This window comes from Pleuronectes platessa, chromosome 14 (genome assembly GCF_947347685.1).
Source record: "Pleuronectes platessa chromosome 14, fPlePla1.1, whole genome shotgun sequence".
NCBI classification, from domain to species: domain Eukaryota; kingdom Metazoa; phylum Chordata; class Actinopteri; order Pleuronectiformes; family Pleuronectidae; genus Pleuronectes; species Pleuronectes platessa.
In genome coordinates, this window is record NC_070639.1 from 16,424,130 (window position 1) to 16,445,236 (window position 21,107).

General features: G+C 44.7%; 1 protein-coding gene across 3 annotated transcripts in view; it reads right to left on the minus strand.

Moving 5' to 3' along the window:
• igf2bp2a (insulin-like growth factor 2 mRNA binding protein 2a) overlaps positions 1 to 20,842 on the minus strand; it is a 50,991-nt gene extending 30,149 nt beyond the window's left edge. For 2 of the 3 annotated variants that reach the window (XR_008341761.1, XM_053439632.1), the window contains exons 1-2: positions 20,252 to 20,842; positions 18,944 to 19,004 (exon numbers count right to left, since the gene is read on the minus strand). Coding sequence is in view for 1 of the 3 variants with exons in the window: in XM_053439632.1 (XP_053295607.1) it covers positions 18,944 to 19,004; positions 20,252 to 20,426 (236 nt within the window). In the remaining 2 variants the exon portion in view is untranslated. Of the gene's footprint in view, positions 1 to 18,943; positions 19,005 to 19,828; positions 19,962 to 20,251 lie in introns of those variants that run through there. The other variant, XM_053439634.1, reaches the window with a different exon arrangement.
• Between the last annotated feature and the right edge of the window lie 265 nt (positions 20,843 to 21,107).

The following is a 21,107-nucleotide window of genomic DNA, read 5'->3' on the forward strand; positions in this document are numbered from 1 at the left end:
AATGGACTACTTCTCAGCACAAAACCCTACAATTATAAATCTTTATTTCCCTGCTGCCCGTGTCTCTCCATCTGCCTGACCAAGCGCTTTGCTCCCTCGGACGGCCAGGCTTAATGACACAACACACACAGGAAGTCCATATTAGTCCAGCGACAGCCTCGCGGAGGACTTCATCTCACAGGAGGTAACTGATGACTTCTGAAATGAAAGATGATCCGGCCTTCGTCCCGTCCATAGCGTGCAGATAAAGTAGGAAATGAAAACCTCGGCGCTCATAAATCACTCCGCCCTGGCCGTGTGATTATACACCTATTACACGATCATATTACGAGTCCGGCGATATAGGACCTGATGGCAACACTGCCTCTTTCATGAGTGGCAGTGTGATGCGTCAGTGCTGACTGCAGGATAATGTGATCATCTGACAATCGGCTACATTTACCGCTACATGTGACGTCCTATTGTTCCTGAGTCATCATGAACTGTAAAGCCCACGTCCACTTTTACATCTTCGTCCAGACCAGGGCGGACAAAGACAAACCTGTTGAAGTGGAACAGTGCGTTATTATATGGGTCAGTTCGGGTGGGTCGGTCAAACCGTCTGGTGGTCCTTGTACGCCGACCGCAGACTCGTCTAATCTGAATTAACCCAATTTCTAGCTTCGACCCTTAAGCTCTTAAGCGCCTAAACGCTCTGGAATCTCAGCGAGGAAGCAACAAGTCAACAATATTGAGTAAAGCCGTCGCTGTGTGGAAGACGTCTCTCCCTGCTCCTCTCCTCCAGCTCTGGCCCACTCCCACTGCGTCCAGCACTCTCTGCTGCAGCTGGATTAGCGCGGAGCTCAGGCCTTCTCTGCGTGGCGCTCCTAAGCACTTCTCCAAAGGCCCATCCAATTGTGGTGGAGCAGAGATAACAGGATTTGTATGACAGAAGTGTCCGTGCATTATTATTGTCCTTCAGCCGCGAAAGACTTGTCGCTGTTTGTTCTGCAGGAGGACAAATAAATCCTAATGTGGTTTCTGCTTTCAAGGCTGATGCATTACAAATAGTATATATATATATATATATTATACTATTATATACACACACAAGTATTTAGTGCAGCAGCCTGTAGCTCAGATTTCAAATACTGTTTTTCCATTAATGTGGCTATGGTGTATGAGCAATATCTAAATGCATGAGACCACAAAAGCAAAAAATGTCACAACATATTCATGATTGTGTAACAGGTTGTGGTGTTTACATCCGGATAAAGAGGTGATTTTGTCGTCTGCATTTGTTTGTTAGTTCATCACAAACTACTGAAGGATTTCCCACAAACATTGATGGACGGACGTCAGAAAATAGATTTTGGTTTTTACACACAAAATCATAACTGTTGCTTCGAGTGGGAACCGTCAGATTTGGAAAACTGCTTCAAATCCCCGTCTTTAATAATCTTTAAAAAAAAGTATCACCCACAGCAGATCTGAAACAAAACAGATTCAATCTTTTGTTCAGTGAAATAAAATAAAAAAAGATTTTCAGTTTTGCCTCACTATGAATTTCATGAAATTATTTTTATTTGTTCAGGCAATCAATTCATCAAAAATCCATCTCCTGTGTGAGAAAACCTTCCGTGCCTCTGCTCGCTAACCCCGTGTATTCTCACACTGATGCTGCAGATTGAACAAAGCTGCCTCTCCACACCCAACGCTGCTGCTCTCTCAGTGTGCAGGGCTCATGTGCCTGCTTCAGCGTCTCCCTCCCGGCCCTCGGCAGGCGGGTGAGAGCTCATCAGAATTCAGCGGGCTCACCTGCCTGCCGGTTTCCCTTCACGCGGTTGTTTTGGCTGCGGCGCTGTAGCAGGGAGACACGGGCCGAGAGGCAGGCGGGCAGGTAGAGACGCACGAGATCTAATGGAAGCCACAGACTTCCTGCTGACGTGCGTCTGCTCCTCGCTGTCAGCGCTCACTCAGCTGCATCATAGAGAGATGTAAATAAGGAGAAGCTGCACGTTGCTTCTCCAGCCGTTAAACATTTAGCACCAAGTTCACCGAGGAGCTCTACGGCTGCACAGGGACGTTTAAAGCAGATTAATGTCTCGTATCAGGGAAAGATCCAGCGTCACATAATGGGGTTAATTACAAATGATTCAATTGCAATGACTCAGGCCAAGGAAGTCATTTATGTTTGAGATTTACGCAGCGTGAGAGATGATGCCGCAGCGTGAGGTTAACACTGATTCACACAGGCCTCTCTCACATGAGCATTTACAGACAGTGGGAGGGTTTTTACCATCAACTCAAAGACGTGCACACCGAGAAATAGGAATAAAACAATAACATACAAACAAAAAAAATCAGGTAACGCACATACAGCGTTCTGGGAAGGACCACAGACATGGTGTTGTAGGTGTAAAAATGATTTTCAATTCTCAGGTGAAATCAACACAAATTAATTTTCAGTCAGCGCTAAAATGCCACGAGGCGCCGGGCTGACACAAAACAAATTCTCTCCCGTTATGCCCATTAAGCCGGTGAAATGAGTATTTTAAAATGTTCCAATTTGCCATCACTGGGACATAATGCATTCCTAACAGAGCGATATCACGGTGACTGAGCCCCTCGGTGCAACAGCAAACATGCAAACACCTGTATTTCAGATAGCATCCGGACATTTAGATTCAGAACAACTTGCATCCGTCTAAATACATGTTACCGGAGGAGGCCTCTGTTTTCATAGATGGGAACAACAAGTCAGAACTGTACAGCGAGGAGAAAGTGTGATAATGTGACTCCGCCAACACAACAACGAAGCATCACCGTTCATGCAGATGCAGATATTAGTCCGTTCAACCATTATCTACACTACTTCATAATTTGATAATAATAATTAAAACGTGTTTACTTTTTCCTTTAAAATCCAATCAAATTAAATCTACTCCTGCAAAGTCCAGAATCTTTTAATAAACTGATGTTCGTTTCAAACTCTTCAGCTGTGGGACACAAGATGCTTCACCCAAAAGCCACTTCTTCTTTAAGTATCTGCAACGGACTTTTCACATTTCTACCCCACATGTGCAAATTGCAAACTGGATCCATTACGGCTCCTGAACTAAGTGTTACATCTGAAATGATGCTAACGCCTGCACGAGTTCAACTGAGAACCAAGGTGAGCACAGAGCAACGCACCTTCTCCAACAGATGAATGTGAACGCTGTCAGAATGCACACACATCATTCTGCAGATGTGATAGTGAAGTAACAATAACAAAAAGCATGTTTTGAGTGTAGGGTAGGGGGGCTATAGACTCCATAAAAATATAGCTATAGATAAAGATATAGATATAGATATAAATATACCAAGAAGACTTGCCAACAGCATCTAACAATATCATTAATGCTAAAGCTACAATAAATAACCTTGTATACCCTAATTACTGTGATATGTATGTTACATTATGTTTAATCTTATTTCTTTAAAAAAAAAAAAAATTTAAAAAAAACTGTTGAACCAACCTTGCACACAAAATGAATAAGGTTAACAAGTTGTACTTCTTTAAGATGATGCACAGGTTTATGTTTTCAGGCTGTACTCTATCAAATTGTTTCTGAAAATCCTGCAAACTCAGGCCATCACTCAATCCTCTTAAGACACCGAGCCACAAAATAAAACTGAGACACAATCACACACAACAAAAACGAATAAAAAACTCACAATGATAGTAAAAAATAATAGAAGGCTGAGTGAAGAGGACTTGAAGAGTGGTGTGCTACTGCTGCTCTGTCTTGTCCTGCAGGGATCAAACCCACGCCCGCTCCTTCACTAACTGAGGACTCCTCTGAGACCCCGTCACAAAGCACGCAGTCAGCACTGTCACTGACAGGCACACAGCGAGCCTACGGGGACACAACTGACACGCAACCACACACACACACACTTACACACACTCCCACTTCTCCAGCCAGGCTAATGTACAGCAGACTCTCCTCCTCAGAAACACAAAAGTATTTTCTGTGTCTTTCTCGCTCACACACACCTCAGCGCTAATAGCTACTGACGGGTGGGTACCAGTTCATACTGCGGTGCTGGTGGTGGTGGTGCTGGTGGTGCTGGTGGTGCAGTGTGGGTCCCCTGCTAGCTGCTTCTCATGGCTGCGTTATGTTGAGTCGTGCAGCTTGTTCATTGGGTCTCATCCTTTAATCTGCCAACCATACTGTAGCTGCAAGGCTGAGCACGCCTGCCATATAGGTGCAGGTCCCTGCAGGGTTAACCTGGATCAATACCGCACGCACATCACTCAACATTACGCAAGACTGTTGGCCTGTCTGTCTCCGGCCCCTCTCCTGTCTGTCGCTCATCGGCCCCGTCTCACGGCTCCCAGCAGCTCCCTCTGGAGAGTGAGCTTTACTGGTTCTCACACACACACACACACACGCACAGAGTCACACACATGCACACACAAACATACTCTCTCTCCTCGCTCCCCTCCCACTGTCTGCAGGGAAGTGAGCAGAGAGTGAAAACACATAGAGGAGGTGAGTCAGAGATTCATCCTATGAGAGAGACAAACACACCGGCGCTGCTGGTCAATAAGAAAAATATTTGAAAAACCCTCCTGTCATTCACAGCTGCTTTTTCACTGAGACGTCCTCACCCTGGAAAACAAAGCCTCAGGAAACGCTGGAACACACACACACACACACACACACGCACACACACACACATTCACACACACACACACACACACACACAAGGTTCCTGAAACGCCGAGTGGAGAACATGGTGGCAGGCCGGGAGACTCTGCCTGACACATGCATGTGGTTTAGAATAAGTTTAATTAAAGCTGCGTGTTGGCCTTTAATTACAGTGCCTCTTAAAATGGCTGCCGGTGAGATCAAGTCAGTTTTAAGAGCAGTCGACTGAATGTGTTTGTTTCTAAATATATTGATTTTAATATAATTCAAATCTTTTGGGGAAATCCCACCTGATAACACATCTGTGCTCGTGTAGCCAGCATCAGGTGTCTCAGCCTCATTGTCTTGTTTGCATTTATTTATTTATTTATTTTTATTGCCGCCTTTATGATTAAAAAAACAATACAAGACTTTTTATGTAATAATTGTAATTTTATGAGAGCAAACGTGTATTTAAGTTATAATTTAAAGGCACAAGTAGAAATTAAAATTATTGTATTACTATTATGATTGTTTTATTATATACATTTAGAGAGAGAGGAAAACAAATCAGATGAACATTTATAGCAAACCATTTTAATATTAATAAATTCTTAAATCAAAGATTTTGCTGGTTCTCAGTCTTCAATGTTGAAGATTTGTATTTTGAATATTTTAGACTTTTGCTGCAGGTTTAACAACACAATTTTTTCATTGTGTCTAACATTTTATAGCTCATGTAAAATTATTAATGAATCAGCTAAATTAATTAAATCAGATGAACTAATAATAAAAAATAAAAGAGAGTTACACCCCTGAAACAATTGTTTTAACGTCTCAGCACCTTTGAAATAATGTCCTGGTTTTCAATAATAATTAATGTGGGAGACAATTCAAACACTAACTAATGATCAATTATCTTTTTATCAAAAACAAATTAATGAGTTACTTCACATTAGCAGATTTAACATAAAAAATCATCAGAACGCCCAAAAGAAAAAACGACACAAGTAAAGAAAGAACAAAGTGATTGATAAGAGCCGAGTAAAAAGATTAAATAAATTTCACGTTGACTTTGTACAGGTGGGTGAAGTCTTGTAAAGTGAATAGAGTGCAGTGACCCTGATAAGCCATCGAGAGATAAGGAGGGAGGTGGGATTATCTATATAGGACACACTTGTGAGGGACGGGGGCGGGGGGGGACGGGGGGGCGGGGGGGGGACAGCACCAACGGGGTTAAGGTTCAAATGACATCATCAGGCAGCTCTGAGCAGAAAGAGAGACGACTGGAGCCCAGCGGCGTTTTCTTTAGCGTCGCCTGTAAAAGAGATGTTTTATTGGTTCTGGGCGTCCAGCTCGACGAGGGGCGTGGTCAGATGGATAAGAGCCTCCAACACATTAATTACATTATAGTGCTCCGCCCAAAACCTTAGATCATCTCGTGTCACATGACCCACAAGTGGCTGAGGTGGCATTATCCCTGTCAGACTTTAATCCTGAGGCTAAAATGGCTCCTGACCTACTCTGTGAAATGAGGCAGGGGGCTGGACAGCAAGGTTTGGGTCCGGTCCGTTGGGTGTGTGTGTGCGTGTGTATGTGTGTGTGTTTGTGAGAATGGGAAGCTGTTCTTGTTGATGTTATCCTGGATAAGGACGGCAGCGGCTGTCTTTAGGAGGATGCCTGTGTGCTGTGTGAGAATGTAATATGCTAATTCAATTATCAGAGACCCTCACAAGGGTGTCTGAGCCGATCAATACCCAATCAATACCTGAGTAAATATTCCGAGCTGATGTCGATGGCTCAAGTTAGAGAGCCTGAGCTGCACGGCCGAGGGGGCGCGGCTGGAAAATGCAGCTGTTGAGAAGATACTGCACACTGTGACTAATATGTCTGTGATGGTTCTGCCGTTCATGGGTGGAACATGGCTCATAACGCCACCTAGTGTCTCAAACCATCTTGGACCTTGCGAGGGCAATGCTGATTTCATGTATATTAAAGTGCACGTCCTCTGATCAAATGTGTGTGAAATGGTTTTTATAAACAACCTGGTTTTGTTCCAGTCGCAGTCAACATCACAGACGCACAAAAAAGCTGAGGTGCTCTCTCAGCTCGCCGTCTCGCCAATTTAGCACGTTGCCCCCAAGTGTCACGTTCCTATCACTGGATGCCGATTGAAACCTGTGTCTGTTGCAGAGTCATTGGACCTGGGAGCGAATGCTGATTGTATCCATTCCCATTTGGAAGCCGGATGTTATTGGGATTTTAAGACCAGTGGAAAAGGGGCTTTTGGGAGACAGGCTACTGCAGCACACGTGTGGGTAAAGGACATTATTGGCAGGGGTGACAGTGTATTATGAAAATATTATTTGGTCCTCCCCCAGACTTATGTCCACTTCATCCCTCCTCCATCGCCCCACTCACCCTCTTCAACCTCTGCCCAGGTTTTAGCATTTCTCTAAATGATCAGGTGGTGGAGTGAGTTGTGGAGAAGGCTGATGTGAATGTTTGACTAGAAGTCCGTCAGTAGAGCCAAACGTCTGCCAAGCTGATGTGATTCATCAACTATTGAAAGCAAACAGTAGTACGATTGAAGGAGAGATTACATATCAGGGTGGAGATTTCAAAATCCGGGAACCAAACGTCTGTCAAAATGCATTCGCTTTTCCACGGGAGAAACAGATATTAAAGCCTTAACCTCTTCTTTGTCGGATTTCCTGCAGCTCAAAATCAAAAACTAACAATTTGATTTGATGAGATCTCTTCACTGCGTCCAACTACCCCCCCCCCCCCCCCCCCCCCCCATACAAGACGCACCAAAACAAATCTGCGAGCCCATCCAGGCCGGCTGCTTTCATCGTTCCTGGCAGGAGACACGCGAGGCCGGTTCCCCCTCTTTTAACAAACACCCTGTCTAAGTTGAGGAGGTTTTTTTCTAGAGAATGAGCGCTGGTCTCAAAAAGAAAAACAACCGAGCGCTCTGAAAAGCACTGAGTCAGTGCGACATCCTGGCAGGATCTGAGCATGTGGCACACACAAGGCAGCGATGTTACTCATCCCAATCAGACTCCACCACGGAAAAGGTTAACATCTGTAGTGCTGGATGGCATCATATGGAGATGAGCAGGAAGTAGCCGGTTAGGTATATAATTATATATTTTTCTGATGGCATTTCTTTTTTCTTTTTTTTTTTGCATTGGCATTTAATCAAATCAGACTCAATCTGTGTGCGTCGTGATTCACCGGTTGTGATGACGCGTGCCGCTGGTGAGGAAGCCGACGCCGGTGCTCCCTGAACGCCTGTGGTGGCCGCGCGTCCATCAAAAGGGCTTCAACAGCTGCACACGACAGACAGTCCCAGAACAAACAACAGGCCCTGTTAAATTATACTTTTCTTCAAGTGCAGCACATATTTGATGTATCATCCTTGGCCGGCTCCACGTCCACGCCACCGCCACCGCCGCCTCCTTGACATTAAACCCGCCTTTGAAGCCTGTCATTCTATATCTCTGTAATTTATTCTCCCGCAACGGAGAGCGACCGGAAACCCGGTGCCGCCTGGAGTCACTCCTCACACCACTTAAAACAAAAAAAAAAACATCTTAGCAAACCTTCTCTGAAATGAACTGTTGCCTCCCGCTTGGGGAATGGAAGGCACACAGAAGCACTCTACACACACACACATACACACACAAACACAAACATGTAATGACATGGACACGTGCACACACACACACACAGCTCTAATGTAGTTGAAGAATTCCAATAGCGGTACAGCAAGTCGACTAAGAATAAAAATGCCCCGTCTCTGTTACACTATCTGATAGGGTGTCTCACATTCAGCTTACAGCACACAACATTCGGTTGTACAGTTATTTACACCGGCTCGTGCTAACACACAGCCGGCTTCATTCTGCACCGCCACGCTGGGCCAGGGGGAGGAGTGACATTGTGAGCTGCAGGGAGGCGGAGAGGCGGAGAGGCAATCTAGGTGGTACACATGACACAAAGCATGCACATGAGAGGAGGAGGAGGAGGAGGATGGAGGAGGAGGAGGACGGAGGGAGGTGGGAGGTGGAGGGGAAGACAAGCAGGAAATGCTGCAGTGTAAAGAGTGTGACTTTCCCTGGAGGTGAACTGCAGCTGCATCTTGTGGAATTCACCATCGGTAATATCGAAAAAATCACAGAAACGAGCGTGTGTCGATGTTCAGTGAATGTTTCAGTGAACCAGTTTTACTTTGCTCAGCGGGCAGGGACCCCATTAACTTTTGCAACCTGCATGCATGGCTGCTTCAGCATCAAATATTTACCAAGCCTGTGCGCTGAAGCTGTTCACGTTTCTCTGCTTTCGACTTTCGGTTCGTTCTTTTTCAAACCAGATTGGGCCATCTGCTGTGGGCGCACAATTTAATTTGAATCGGGTCTGTGTCAGCGTGCGCTTCATTTAACCTGACAGGGACAATCAATTCATCAGTCAGTGTCATGATGTCTGCACGTGTGACACAAGACGAGCTGCATTGCTTTCTGGGGGAAAAAAAACTGCGTGTCGGCAACTGCTGAAAACAGATGGCTGCAAGAAACGTAAAGAACGGAACGCACACGCCCAGTTAGTCAACCAATCAATGGGCTGGTTTCCTATAGCGGCTCGTGACATTTGGCCAGTTTCATGTCCTGTTTTACACGTGAATAGAATCAATTCAACAACAAGAGAACCAGTTATAAACCTCAGGATACACTCGTCCTCGTGCACTGCTGCCACAGCAGCTACTGAGCCCGGGGGAAATCCTGACTATGGGCTGTTTAGAGAGACATGCACAGATTGAACACTTCACAATAAAATATTCTGCTCCTCCGGGGGAAATATTAGTGAAGGGTCAGCAGGATAACAACTATTTACAGACAGCCTGTTTTTTCGCATTCTGCTCCTGGCTCCTCGTGCAGCTCTGCAGTGGCTGCAAGAAAATACCCCTCTCACCACAACCTGACGTTCAGTGTGATACAATCAAAAAGGACTCCCACAGGGTCCTCCCCCCTCCTCCCTTCTATTCTTTCTCTTCTTTTCCGTCGTCTCTCTCTCTCTCTTTTGCGCATACATGCTCTGTGTGTCTCTCACACTGCGACTGCCTGGGCACTGGCATGTGCTGGGTCACTTGGCAGAGAGACAGGCTGCTCTCTCCACAGCACCTGCCCTGCCCACATTACGCCACTCATCTCTGGGCTCAGCGAATCACAGGCAGGATCAAGCACAGCTGTGTTGAATAACACACACATATCGCTATTGCCAAATGTTACTAAACACTACACCTCGGGTGAAACTGTCAAACGCTGCCAAGCCTCCGTCCTGAAGGGCACAAGAGGGGTTGCCAGTGTGGACTAAAAAGATGAACACCTAAATGACAGATATTCATATTTAATGGACAGATATGAGAGTTGTTTTTGCAAATCAACATATTCACCATTCCACAAGACACCCGCCAATATGGATATGATCTACTGTCACAATCATATACTTTATTTTTCTGTTTTTATAGAAATTATTTGCAAGCAAGGCTACAGACATTTACAAAACACACTCACAGCAACAGTTGAGCGATAACCAGCCACACCGGGATTTACCGGAGCAAACCTGACACCTACCGTCAAATTTCTTCAGAAGTGAAAGAGAAAGCAGGAACAGTGAGGCTGCAGGTTAATGTTAATGTGACTGGTTCTCATCTCATCTGGCGGAATAGAGCAGCTTGTTTTCCTGGAAATATAATCTTCTGTGATATTTAAGCTGCTAACCTTGAAGAGCAGTGCGATAAGGTCGGAGGGAAACGCACGTTTCTATGGCTTTAATGTGTAGTTGAAATTGTTAAATTTTTTTTAAAGGGAACAACCAAGTCAATGGTCCTTAGGTAATAGGAGTTAAACCTCTGCTTTTAAACCATGTGAAGTCCATTATTTGTGAATCTAGAATTAATCCATCTGATTGTGGGCTGGAATATTTCTTAAGAGACGTTAAACTTTAATGTCAAACTCTAATGGAGAGGTTACATATAGTTCACCAGTGTAGAAACACAGGAACATAAATTAGATCATGGGTCAATAGAAGTAAAGATAAAAGGGCTGATGTAAGAAGAAAATAAAACGTGATTTCTGTGTCTCTTAGTCTCACACGCGCAAATCTCCTGTGTGTGAGAAAATCTGCCATCGTCTGCAGAGCGACCAGTAAGAGCACTGGGAGCCACCAGCAGCGTCTCACGTCCTGCTAGAGAACTTCAGGCAGAGGGGGAGGAAATGCTGCCCTCTATCAGCCCCTCACTTCTCCCCCACACAGGAGCAGACACAGAGCAACTCGGAGGGAAAGCCGAGAGCATGCGCGGGCCATGCACGCGTCTCTGAGAAGTCATGGAAGTCCGCTCCGTGTCTTCCTCTTCCGTCAGAGACAGTGTGAAACAGAGGAAACACAATGGTCAGACTGTGCTGCAGGTCGGGCCGGAGGCTCAGCTGTGCAAGGACCTTACTGTAGACGACTTGTTCTGTCCAGAAGTGTGTGTGTGTGTGGTGGGGGGGGGGGGTTCCAGCTTCCGTTGCATCCATATGGAAACGGATGGAAATGAGGCCTCAGTGTGGGTTTGTGAATAAGAAAGGTCACAAAAGGGCTGCGACCGTGACAGAGACGGACGGCCCACTCAGCAGTTTTTCCCTGCTTCGCTTTTTCTGGAATGAAACTCAGCACTTGAACATTTGAGCTTCACACAGACGTTTGTATTGAGGCACCTTTCTAGGTTGTGTGTTCCCCCGTCCTAGAATCAGAACCCTGACCGCGGCGCCGCCCATATAGCTAGAGCCACCAATACACCGTCAGACTGCAGTGTGGGGCTTTCAGCTAGAACTGGTAGACAGTCTCCACTCTCCGAGGACTGGGTGAGACTACAGGGTGTCCCCCCCCCCCCCCACACCCCACGACTGACAGCAGCTCATAAGAAACTTGAGCTGTGATTATAGGATTGTGACCGTGATATCAAACTGTTATAATGATCAGTTGTGGGGTGAGACTCAGGGTGTTGTACGCAGCAACCCCAACTTTTTTGTTGTGAAGCCTTTAGCTTGTGTAAGGCGGAGGACTCTGGGTTCACTTTCTGAAAGCCTCCGCCGCTCCACTATAACTAAGCAAAACACTCAAAACTGGTTCCTATGGCAACGTGGAGAACCTAACCTGGAACTGTTGGAGTTGAATACAGCGCGAGCCGTAAACACACACACACACACACACATACACACACACACACACACACGCACGCACACACGAACAGAGGCACAATGGCAGAGTTTTGGTCTCCCATCAAGATGCTGTAAATGTCACAAGACTGTACCTTTTGACATTTGCTGCTTCAAAGACAGATGACGCACATGTCAAGAGACATTCCTGCAGTTGCATAGCAGGAATAACAACACTCCCTCCATGTTAGCTTTTTTAATTAAAGCATTTGTGGATTTCCCTGAAAGCAGGGGCAGGTTTTAAAGACAGAATTGGGGCCAGAGTTTTAAAGAAGGGTGGGGGGGGCTGTTTATAAGTGTCAACATTTAAGAAGATCAAATCAAATCTCTAGTTTTTGTCAATGATAGATGTTACATGATAAGAAGTCATTTTGATTCTTCAGTGTGATAAATGGATCCCAAATAAAAAATGTCAAAACTATCTCTCTTTGTCTGCCCGCTCATCACATCGACTTCATCTTTGTCTTGAACGTGTGGCCGAGGACCTGGTGAAGTGCGGCGTCCACCATTTTTCCCAGAGATTCCTCCATGTGTTTTAAAATGCACTTGATGTAACCATGGTAATAAAGTGAGCTGAGATGCAAATCTGCGATGATGTCACTGATGACATCAACATTGTAACTGCAAACTTACTAGAGGCAGAAAAAAAAAGAGACACGGACCTGTAAGAGGCTCCACTGCTCCTGCCTAGAAGCAAGGCACCCAGTGTGTCTGTGGCCATTATATTTCTCTTTTAAAGTCCTCTTTGTGTTGCTTTGTGGTCATTTTGTCAACTTTATGACATGAAATGTTAACAATCACTTTAAACTTAGCTTCGGCCCAGGATGCCGTGGGTGTGCACCCAGCAGGCCTGTCCAGTAAATCCATCCATGGCACTCAGAAGCTAAAGAGCGGGGCAGTCAGATTGGAGCTTGGGCCTGTGTCCCCCATGGCCACTCCTCTGGCTGTGCCACTGGCTTTATATAAGCAAGATAAGAGAGTGAGAAATGGATGGAAGGATGGGAAAAGGTCAGGAGGAAGTGTTTAAAAGAACCATTTGACCTGGGGAGAGCTCTGCGCCAACAGAATTCCCAGCACGAGGCTCTAAGCCAATGTCTGCTTCAAGAGCGTCGCTTCCAAGCACTCGAAGTGGGATTGGCTGAGTGTGAGCATTTACAGCCGACAACTCACTCCGTGCTGCGCTCTGATTGGCTCGATAGGCGTAGCCACCATATTCATTTCACCTGTTGTTCAAGACCCATCAGAGCTCTAAAGTTGCACATGGGCAGCAGGGTTTATCTGGTGGAAGGAGTCGGCCTGCGTGAGCAATGCCACCTGCTGTGCGCCTCAGCTGCCCACCCTTCCATGGAGACCACACCCGTGGGTGCCCACTGGGAACACTGGCACACGGAGGAGCGACAAACAATAAACTTTACATCCGGCATGCAGCTTTCAGCCAGGACGGCTTTTCTATTTCTGTGGTATCTTCCTCAAGCTGTGTGTTAACGTATCTACAAGTGATCATCCACACACACACGTACACACAAACACACACACAAACACATAATCATAAGAGAAGCAGATTGATCAAAAGAGCGACGTAGAAATGTAATAGGAGACAAAGCAGCTGTTACTTCTTCAAATTATCCCCCCCTTCCCCAAAAAATAACTTGGGTACAAACTGCCCGACTCATAATCAGGATTTATAATTCATTAAATATTCATCTGCAGCACATTTAAGTTTCTGGCAATTAATCAAACGCTGCTTAGCAGAACAGCGTCCTCAAACATCTGCTCGAAAAAATTCTTCCTTTGGATTTTTTTTGACGGCTAAATAGGTGTTGTCTCTTGTGCACCTGGTGAAGAGGTGTGCAAGAAAATAAAATAATGCAAATGGACAAGTGGAACTCTCACAGGTTGCTGTCAGGGAATTTATTAGAAATACAGTCATAATAGTATTTCTATGTAGAATGTCTGATAAACCATGACAGAATGTGGGTGTTCATTTTATTCTTGACAAACTGGAGCTGACCCCAGTGAGCCAGATTCTCTCGTCGGGAAAAAGGAAAACAGCATCAATGGCTCAGCTCAAGGAATCCTAATGGCTCTCATCTCTAATGGTTTATCTTACTTCTGCCATGAGCTGTCTCTCCGTGACTCTCATCATTCAATCATACAATCTTGAAAGAGGTATCTTTTTTTTTCCTACTCGGACGAATGCTGTTTCTCAGCTCAAACTGCTATTGGTCACCGACTGGACACATCAGCAATCGCTGCTCAAGTTCTGTCACTTCCCTTAAGGTCAAACCATCTCCAAACTGTGCCCGCTCACCATTAACTTTACTGGTTCATTTCTGTTGATTCAGCCGGGAACAGAAATGGGAGATTTTTGGGGTTTCCAGTGTAGAGACAGGAATCCCTCCTCTTCCGGACCACACCCTGCACACCTCGCCGCTGCCACTCCCCCGAGTCGCCGAGCTGATTACTTAACTGCTGCTTGCAATCAATGCACGGCTGCTCCAATGCATTAGTCATGCAATAGGTTGGAGTGGAATGTGAACGCCGGCTTACCGAGAATTGGATCTCTGCTGTTGCTGCGGTGATGTACAGCACACACGAGTGTCTGGTTAGGGGAAAGAAAGAAAGAGAAAAGGTGTTTCCAGCGCTCGCTGGGCTTAAACAGAAATCCCACCGGTCTGAAAGACACACAGTGAATCGACAATTCTCTCACATCTAATCTCCTTGCTCCCCTCAAGCTATGTGCTCAGTTGCACTTGCAAATCAGTTATCACTTCGGGAGAGGAACACACAACTGCGCTTTTGTGGAGAAGTTGTTAATTGCTATATAAATTAAGCAGTGTTGTAGAATTTCAATGCAATGGCTTCCACACGCCCGAAATGAAAGCCCTTAGATTAAACAAGTAAATAGGGATTTTTCCTACAGGTGCTGATGGAGAACTATCTCATTTTATTCATTCTTCATCCTCATTTTTACAGCGAAAAGGACTCAGCCAAAGACACATGAAGCATCCTCCTGTTCAACATGAGTCAAACGCCTGAGACGGACCAATCGAGAGTTGGAAAGACTCCAGATATACTCTTTAAGGCAGAAAATGAACAGAGTTGAGGGACACTTTTCTGCTCCTGCTCCTCAAAAGGGATGCTTTCAGTGCGACGCCTCCTCACAGACAGGTGAGAGGAGGCAGGAGGAGTCAGGGGAGAGGGCACAGCGGATGTGGCTCCGGAGGGGAGCAGGGTGCAGTGACTCCAGCCATCGCTCCGGACCAAAACCTGAGCCCGGGGTTGGAGAGCTTCCCCTTCACCCGCGGATCAACTGGGGAGTATTAATGGATTCGGAGTGGATCCACTGATGGCTATCACATTTCACTGTTTTGACTCAGCGAGCACTGACTACCCAACACAAGCATCTGCATGTGCCCCTCTGTGGTGCAATGCAGATGTTTACACCCATGTCCTGGTTGGTAAAAATCCTTTTGTAGCAGAAAAAATCAATTCAGGATCAATTCAGCTCGATCCAGCAACAGTTTGATTCCAGTTGATTGAGATGGAGCTTAATGGAGTGAAACGCCTCCTGTTGTCGCACTATTTGACAATGTTTTCAATTCAGGTGAAGTCAGAGGTGGACGGTAATTATGAGGAGCTGGTCGTGTTCCTCTCAACTGCTACACAAGCAGGTAAACAAATCGGTGTTTATACCAAAACAACAACAACAACAGTCTTTGCACGTTCAATACAGATAAAGTGAAAATGTATCACATCCACAGCCAAGAGCTCCAGCTTGTCACTGTCCACATCCTCTTAACTTATTTCAAAACCGCGCTGCATTTTAATCGTGTGGCAACCGCATCATCTAACATCTGTACACAGACACTCACCACAGATTTAACAAAGTAACTTAATAAGCATGGGAAAACTAATGTTTCTTTTATTTCAAATTTCTGGGCTCAAAATAAACCTCCATTAAAAACTTCCTGAGCAAAAATGTAAAAATGGTATTTAGGTTCGAGGAAGTGAACGTATTCTCTTTTTTTTTACTCATTTTTATTCTTCCAATCAGAACATATATTATCTAAGTAACTAAGTTATTATAATAACAATTCTAGGTCAATATATTTGTTTTCTCTACTTTGTTCTCTTAAAACACAAAATCTTTTAATTTCTATCATTATTTTGGTTTATATGTCTTTTGTACCTTTTATTGAGTTTTTCTTTTCTAAAACTTGTATTTCTAACATTATACATCTAATCTTGTTTCCTTGCTGATGTTGCCATGATTCTTAAACACCTCAGCTGTTGTACTTAATGTGTTATATATAAATAAATCCTACTTATCTCAAAAAGTTCACACTTTCAATGTTTATCAATCTTATGTGATTATAAAAATCATCATACATGTACCTGAAATAAGATTTTAAGTTTTTACTCGCAAACAAAAGGGATTAATGTGAATATCAGTTGTCTCAGTGCTACATTAGAGCAATATTAAAGTGATCAAATCAACTCCTTGTAGAAATAACTTTATTCATATTTTATAACCTAGTTTTAAACATTTCCAATAATATGCAATTAATTATTCTGAATTTTCCATGATAAGAAATTTCTAAAGCTTTTACAAGTAAAACCCCAAAAAACAACTTTACTTCTTATTGAATTGCTCCAAATACAATTGTGTTCAGGTTTGTGTCTCTGAAACTATTTTAAATGTCAAATTATGAAATATATATCAGTGAAATAACATTTAGAAGATAAATAAGATATTAAAACCTGTACAATTAGGTTTAGTCTGTGCAGTTTTGAATAACCCATTTAATACCATTTAACAAGGCCCAGAAAAACAAAACAAATTCCAAAAATACAATAAATTACAAATCTTGATAAGTCATCATTCCTTATCATTACAAACAGACATAATTTGATTGTTGATCACATAATGCCTGTATGAGAACTTTACACAACTAAAATATATTGTATATATATATATATCAACAAACAGCAGCTGAAACTACAGCAACTCCACAAAACCAAGAGAAGCCGCAGCAGGCCTGAAGGTGCTGAGCTCACACACTGCTCACATAAATGACTAAAACTAAAACTGATCATTGCTTTTATCTGTGACTTAACCTCAGCAGCCATATATATTTAAAATCAAATGCATAAGAATAACAACAAGATTCATATGATAATTGAAATGGGTTGTTTAGAAATAACATAAATAAGTGAATTGTAATTTGAGAGTTGCATTATTAAATGCAAATTGTTTTCCTTAAAATGCCTAGTACCACAGACTAACTCTTACAAATCGTTATTTCAGAATTAATTTGCTTTTTCTATATGAATTATGACAGTTGCATTCTACACCCTATAGGACAAAAATACACATTTAAGCTTTAAACATTTTTTAAAAAGTTAATATTTATGCTATAAAAGACAAATAGGCCAAAACATATGGTGTAAAACTCTCAGGAGGTTTAAAAACGGAATGAATTTATCAATTAAAAACACATTTGAGCTAAATAATGGGAAGTTACGCCTCCACGTGTCATTTCGCCCACTTCACGTCCACAGTTTCAAAATGAACACCTGTACGTGCCCCGTGCTGCACGCACGTCCACTACACCAACATAACATGGCGAAGTTTGTAGCCTCGCAGGCCCTGATCCCAACACGCAAGCAGGGGTTCAACCACGCAACGATTGGACCCACGCACGTACATTTGCTTCCATCTGATTCCGCCCTGCAGCGAGCAGGCCCATCATGGCAGCCATTATGAGGCTCTCCCAACATTTGCCATGGTCTACGTGCACATGAAGAGTGGGGAGTGGCGCAAGGGCTGCTCTCTGCACCATGTTGCGCGTTGCAACTGAGAGAAAGCCGCCCTCAGGTCGAGCCACATCACAGCAGATCGCTCACTGCACGTTTTTCAACATACACACTTTCTCTGTATTTCAGATTCCGCAGCGTTTTGCACACGTAGCCACGAGAGCGAGCAGCGCAGGGAAAGTGTAGCCTCGTGCACTCGAGGGGGGAGGGCCCTGCTGGAAACGCATAAAGTGGGGGTCACGTGTTCCTCCGCAAGGGGCTTGAATATTTACCTTTTTGTCACGCAATGTAAGTCCCCCCCCTCCCCTGCTGCCGAAGGCATTGTTAAAGGAATGTCGTGCAGCTATACGTGCAAGTGCGGACATAGGATCCACAATCTGGTGTATTTTTTAACGGATTACGCACGGAAAACGCTGCCTTTTTGAATTATTAGTATTATTATCATTATTTCAGGGGCTCACTAGCAGCTCGTGGATTTGTTGTGTTTTTGTAAAGTGAGGCTGGTACACATTTGCACAACAACAGAGTGGTGACGGGATTTCTGAGCAGGCCATATATACGTTAGCTCACACACCACCTCTCGCTTTGCTGTGTCTCTCCCACACACACAGACACACAGACACACACACACACACACACACACACACACACACACATACGTATGTAACCAGGGGAGAGGCTCAGCTGATTGGTATGCATCTCATCGTACATTGCAGTGTTACAGTCAATACGGAAACTTAGACGCCTACATGTAGGGAACAGTGATCCATTTAGGTATATACGTGTGCACCAGCCAATAGGAAAGTTTGATGATTGTATATGGAATACGTGAGATTTGATTCTTGCCTCTGTGTGCGTGTGTGTGTGTGTGTGTCCATGTTGTACAGTGGGATAGGCACTTCGCTGCTGCAGATCACGCGATAATGGCAGCAGCCACCGTGTGTTCTGCGGATGTCGGGACTAAACTGTTTCCCCTGCAGGTCTCTTACCAGGCATTTGCACAACTTACAGAGGAAATAAAAACAAACAACAACAACAGAAGCGTGGTAGAGATCACACACAGAAGCAGATAGAGAGGGGAGTGGGGCGTGCTTGCTATATTTCTCGGCGGAAGCCTACAGGTCATACACAGTCTGCCATGGGGCACAGTGGTATATGAGGCGTATGGGCACAGTGTGAGTGGGTACGTGTGTGTAGGCCTACCGTAGTCTTTTGGGAACAGAGTAGTCTACCTCTATCACCTTCCCGTGCAACTCAACTTTACCTGTAAGGATGAGAATGGATAGTGTAAGAGAAGCTGTGCGTTATGACAGCAACAAGGCAGGCGGCTGCTGCTGGCGTGTAGGCCTCCACCATGCAACACTTTGAATCACTTCACCCAAGTAGGTGCGTCCCCATTCAAACAGCCTGCCCCTGCTCCACGAGGAGGGCGCTTTACGCATGACACTAAACTCTGCATGTTTACACCAAAACAAGCACAATGGGCCGTTTTTGTGTATGTGCAGGGTCACAAATAGAGGGAGGTCAGCGGCCAAATGAAGCATGATAAGGTTATATATACATAGTGTATGTGAGGGGGGGAATGGGCAGCCATGCTTTCCACTCCCACAGCCCTCAGTGCAATGAGGGGTGGTTTTTTTTCCAGCTCCCAGTAAAGAATGCAACACGTAAAGAAGAGATGGTGAAAGGAGGATGACTTGTCCTCCTTCTTTCTCCGCTGTACAGTGGGTTAATTCTTCAGCCCCTTTTTAGAAGCAAATTGCCTTTGAATTTGCCTTTGATCCACTCCAAGGCGAAGCTTGCAACACGAGTGCTTTTCCCCCCTCTCGTTACTATTACGAGTGGCCTGGCGCAGCACGGAATTAGCGTCTCACCTCGTCCCCCCCACCCCCACCCCCTCCAACTCGGCTACCTGTTTATTAGCTCTTTTCCTCCGGACCCCCGTGACCCACCTCCACGACACCTCGTAAAAACATGCCCAGACACCGGGGGAACACGGATCCGGCAAGTTTTCCGCGCTCGCATCGCCGTGCCGCCTTTAATAAAATCAGGATAAAAAATAAGTGAAAAATAATTATGCCTACCCACCGAAACCAGTCGCACCATCCCATACATTCCAGCGGGGCGATTTGCGAAGAAGCGCCCCGCACCATCGGAATCCCCCCTCGATATTATACGTTAAATGTTGCGCGTAAATGTGCGTTCGCGTGTCTTTTTTCTCTTTAAGGGGCAAAACGAAGCCCCGAGTGTGTCCCCATGCTATCGATCATCTATCCGATTCCTGCTGGGAGAGCGTGTGCATGACTGAGCGTTCACATAAACTCTCATAGCACAGAATAAAGACACCAGAATAGGAAAAAGAGGTTTAAGCAATGATTCGGTATTTCACAGTTTCGCACAACATGCGCTCTTTATTTGTTTTTTTTTTAACGGATCTGGCAGTTTCGGATTCGTCTTCCTCCTCTGTCACCACCAAGCCAGCATCACTTGTCATAAAAAGCCAACACTTACCAGAAAGAGTCTCTATCGCCTTTATGGCCGAGTTCTGATCGGGGAAGTCCACAAAAGCATAGCCGGATTTCAGCAAGACCTGCTCGGCCACTGGCAGCTTCCTCTCCCCGAAGAGCTGCTGCAAGTCCTCGACAGTGACCGAAGGACTTAAATTCCCAACATATAGTTTGTTCATGATCTGAAAAAAGGAGGAAATTAAAAAAAATCTCCGAGGGGTGTCAGGTCTTGTGGAGTGAGAGAGCGAGAGGCGATAATCAGGACAGTAGAAAAAAAATAAAGATTAAGATAAAATTTAAAAAAAAAAAAAATTAGGGGGGGAAACAATCAGCTGGGATTTAAATAATAAAAATAAAAAAAATGCAGCAATCACCCCCCAGGAAATAACCTAGCAGTAAGCGACCCCCCAGCACCAACTCTGGCCCTGGTCAAACTCTTTTAACAAGGACTGGGGGGGAGAGAAAAAAAGTGTCGTTACGACGCTACTCCGGAGCCAACAAGCACCGCCTCTTAATAAAATCTCCCTTAAAATCACAAGAAAACACACACACACACACACACACACACACACACAGTCAGTAGGTCCATGTGTGATCACTCCTGGTTTCCAGGGTATGTAAGTGGCATGATGATGATGAGCATGATGACATCGGTAACATTCAGCAGAAAGGATGGGCTTAAAGGAGGCGAGATGGGGTTATACAGTCTCCATCAAATCATAATAAGGGCACGCAAATTGACTTGGGGGAAGTGAATGACTGAATGTTTATTTTTATTTATTTTTAAGGTCTGTTAGGAAATCGCTGTCACTGTCATCCCCAAACACTGTCACCGACATGTGTGTATTTGACTTATTTAT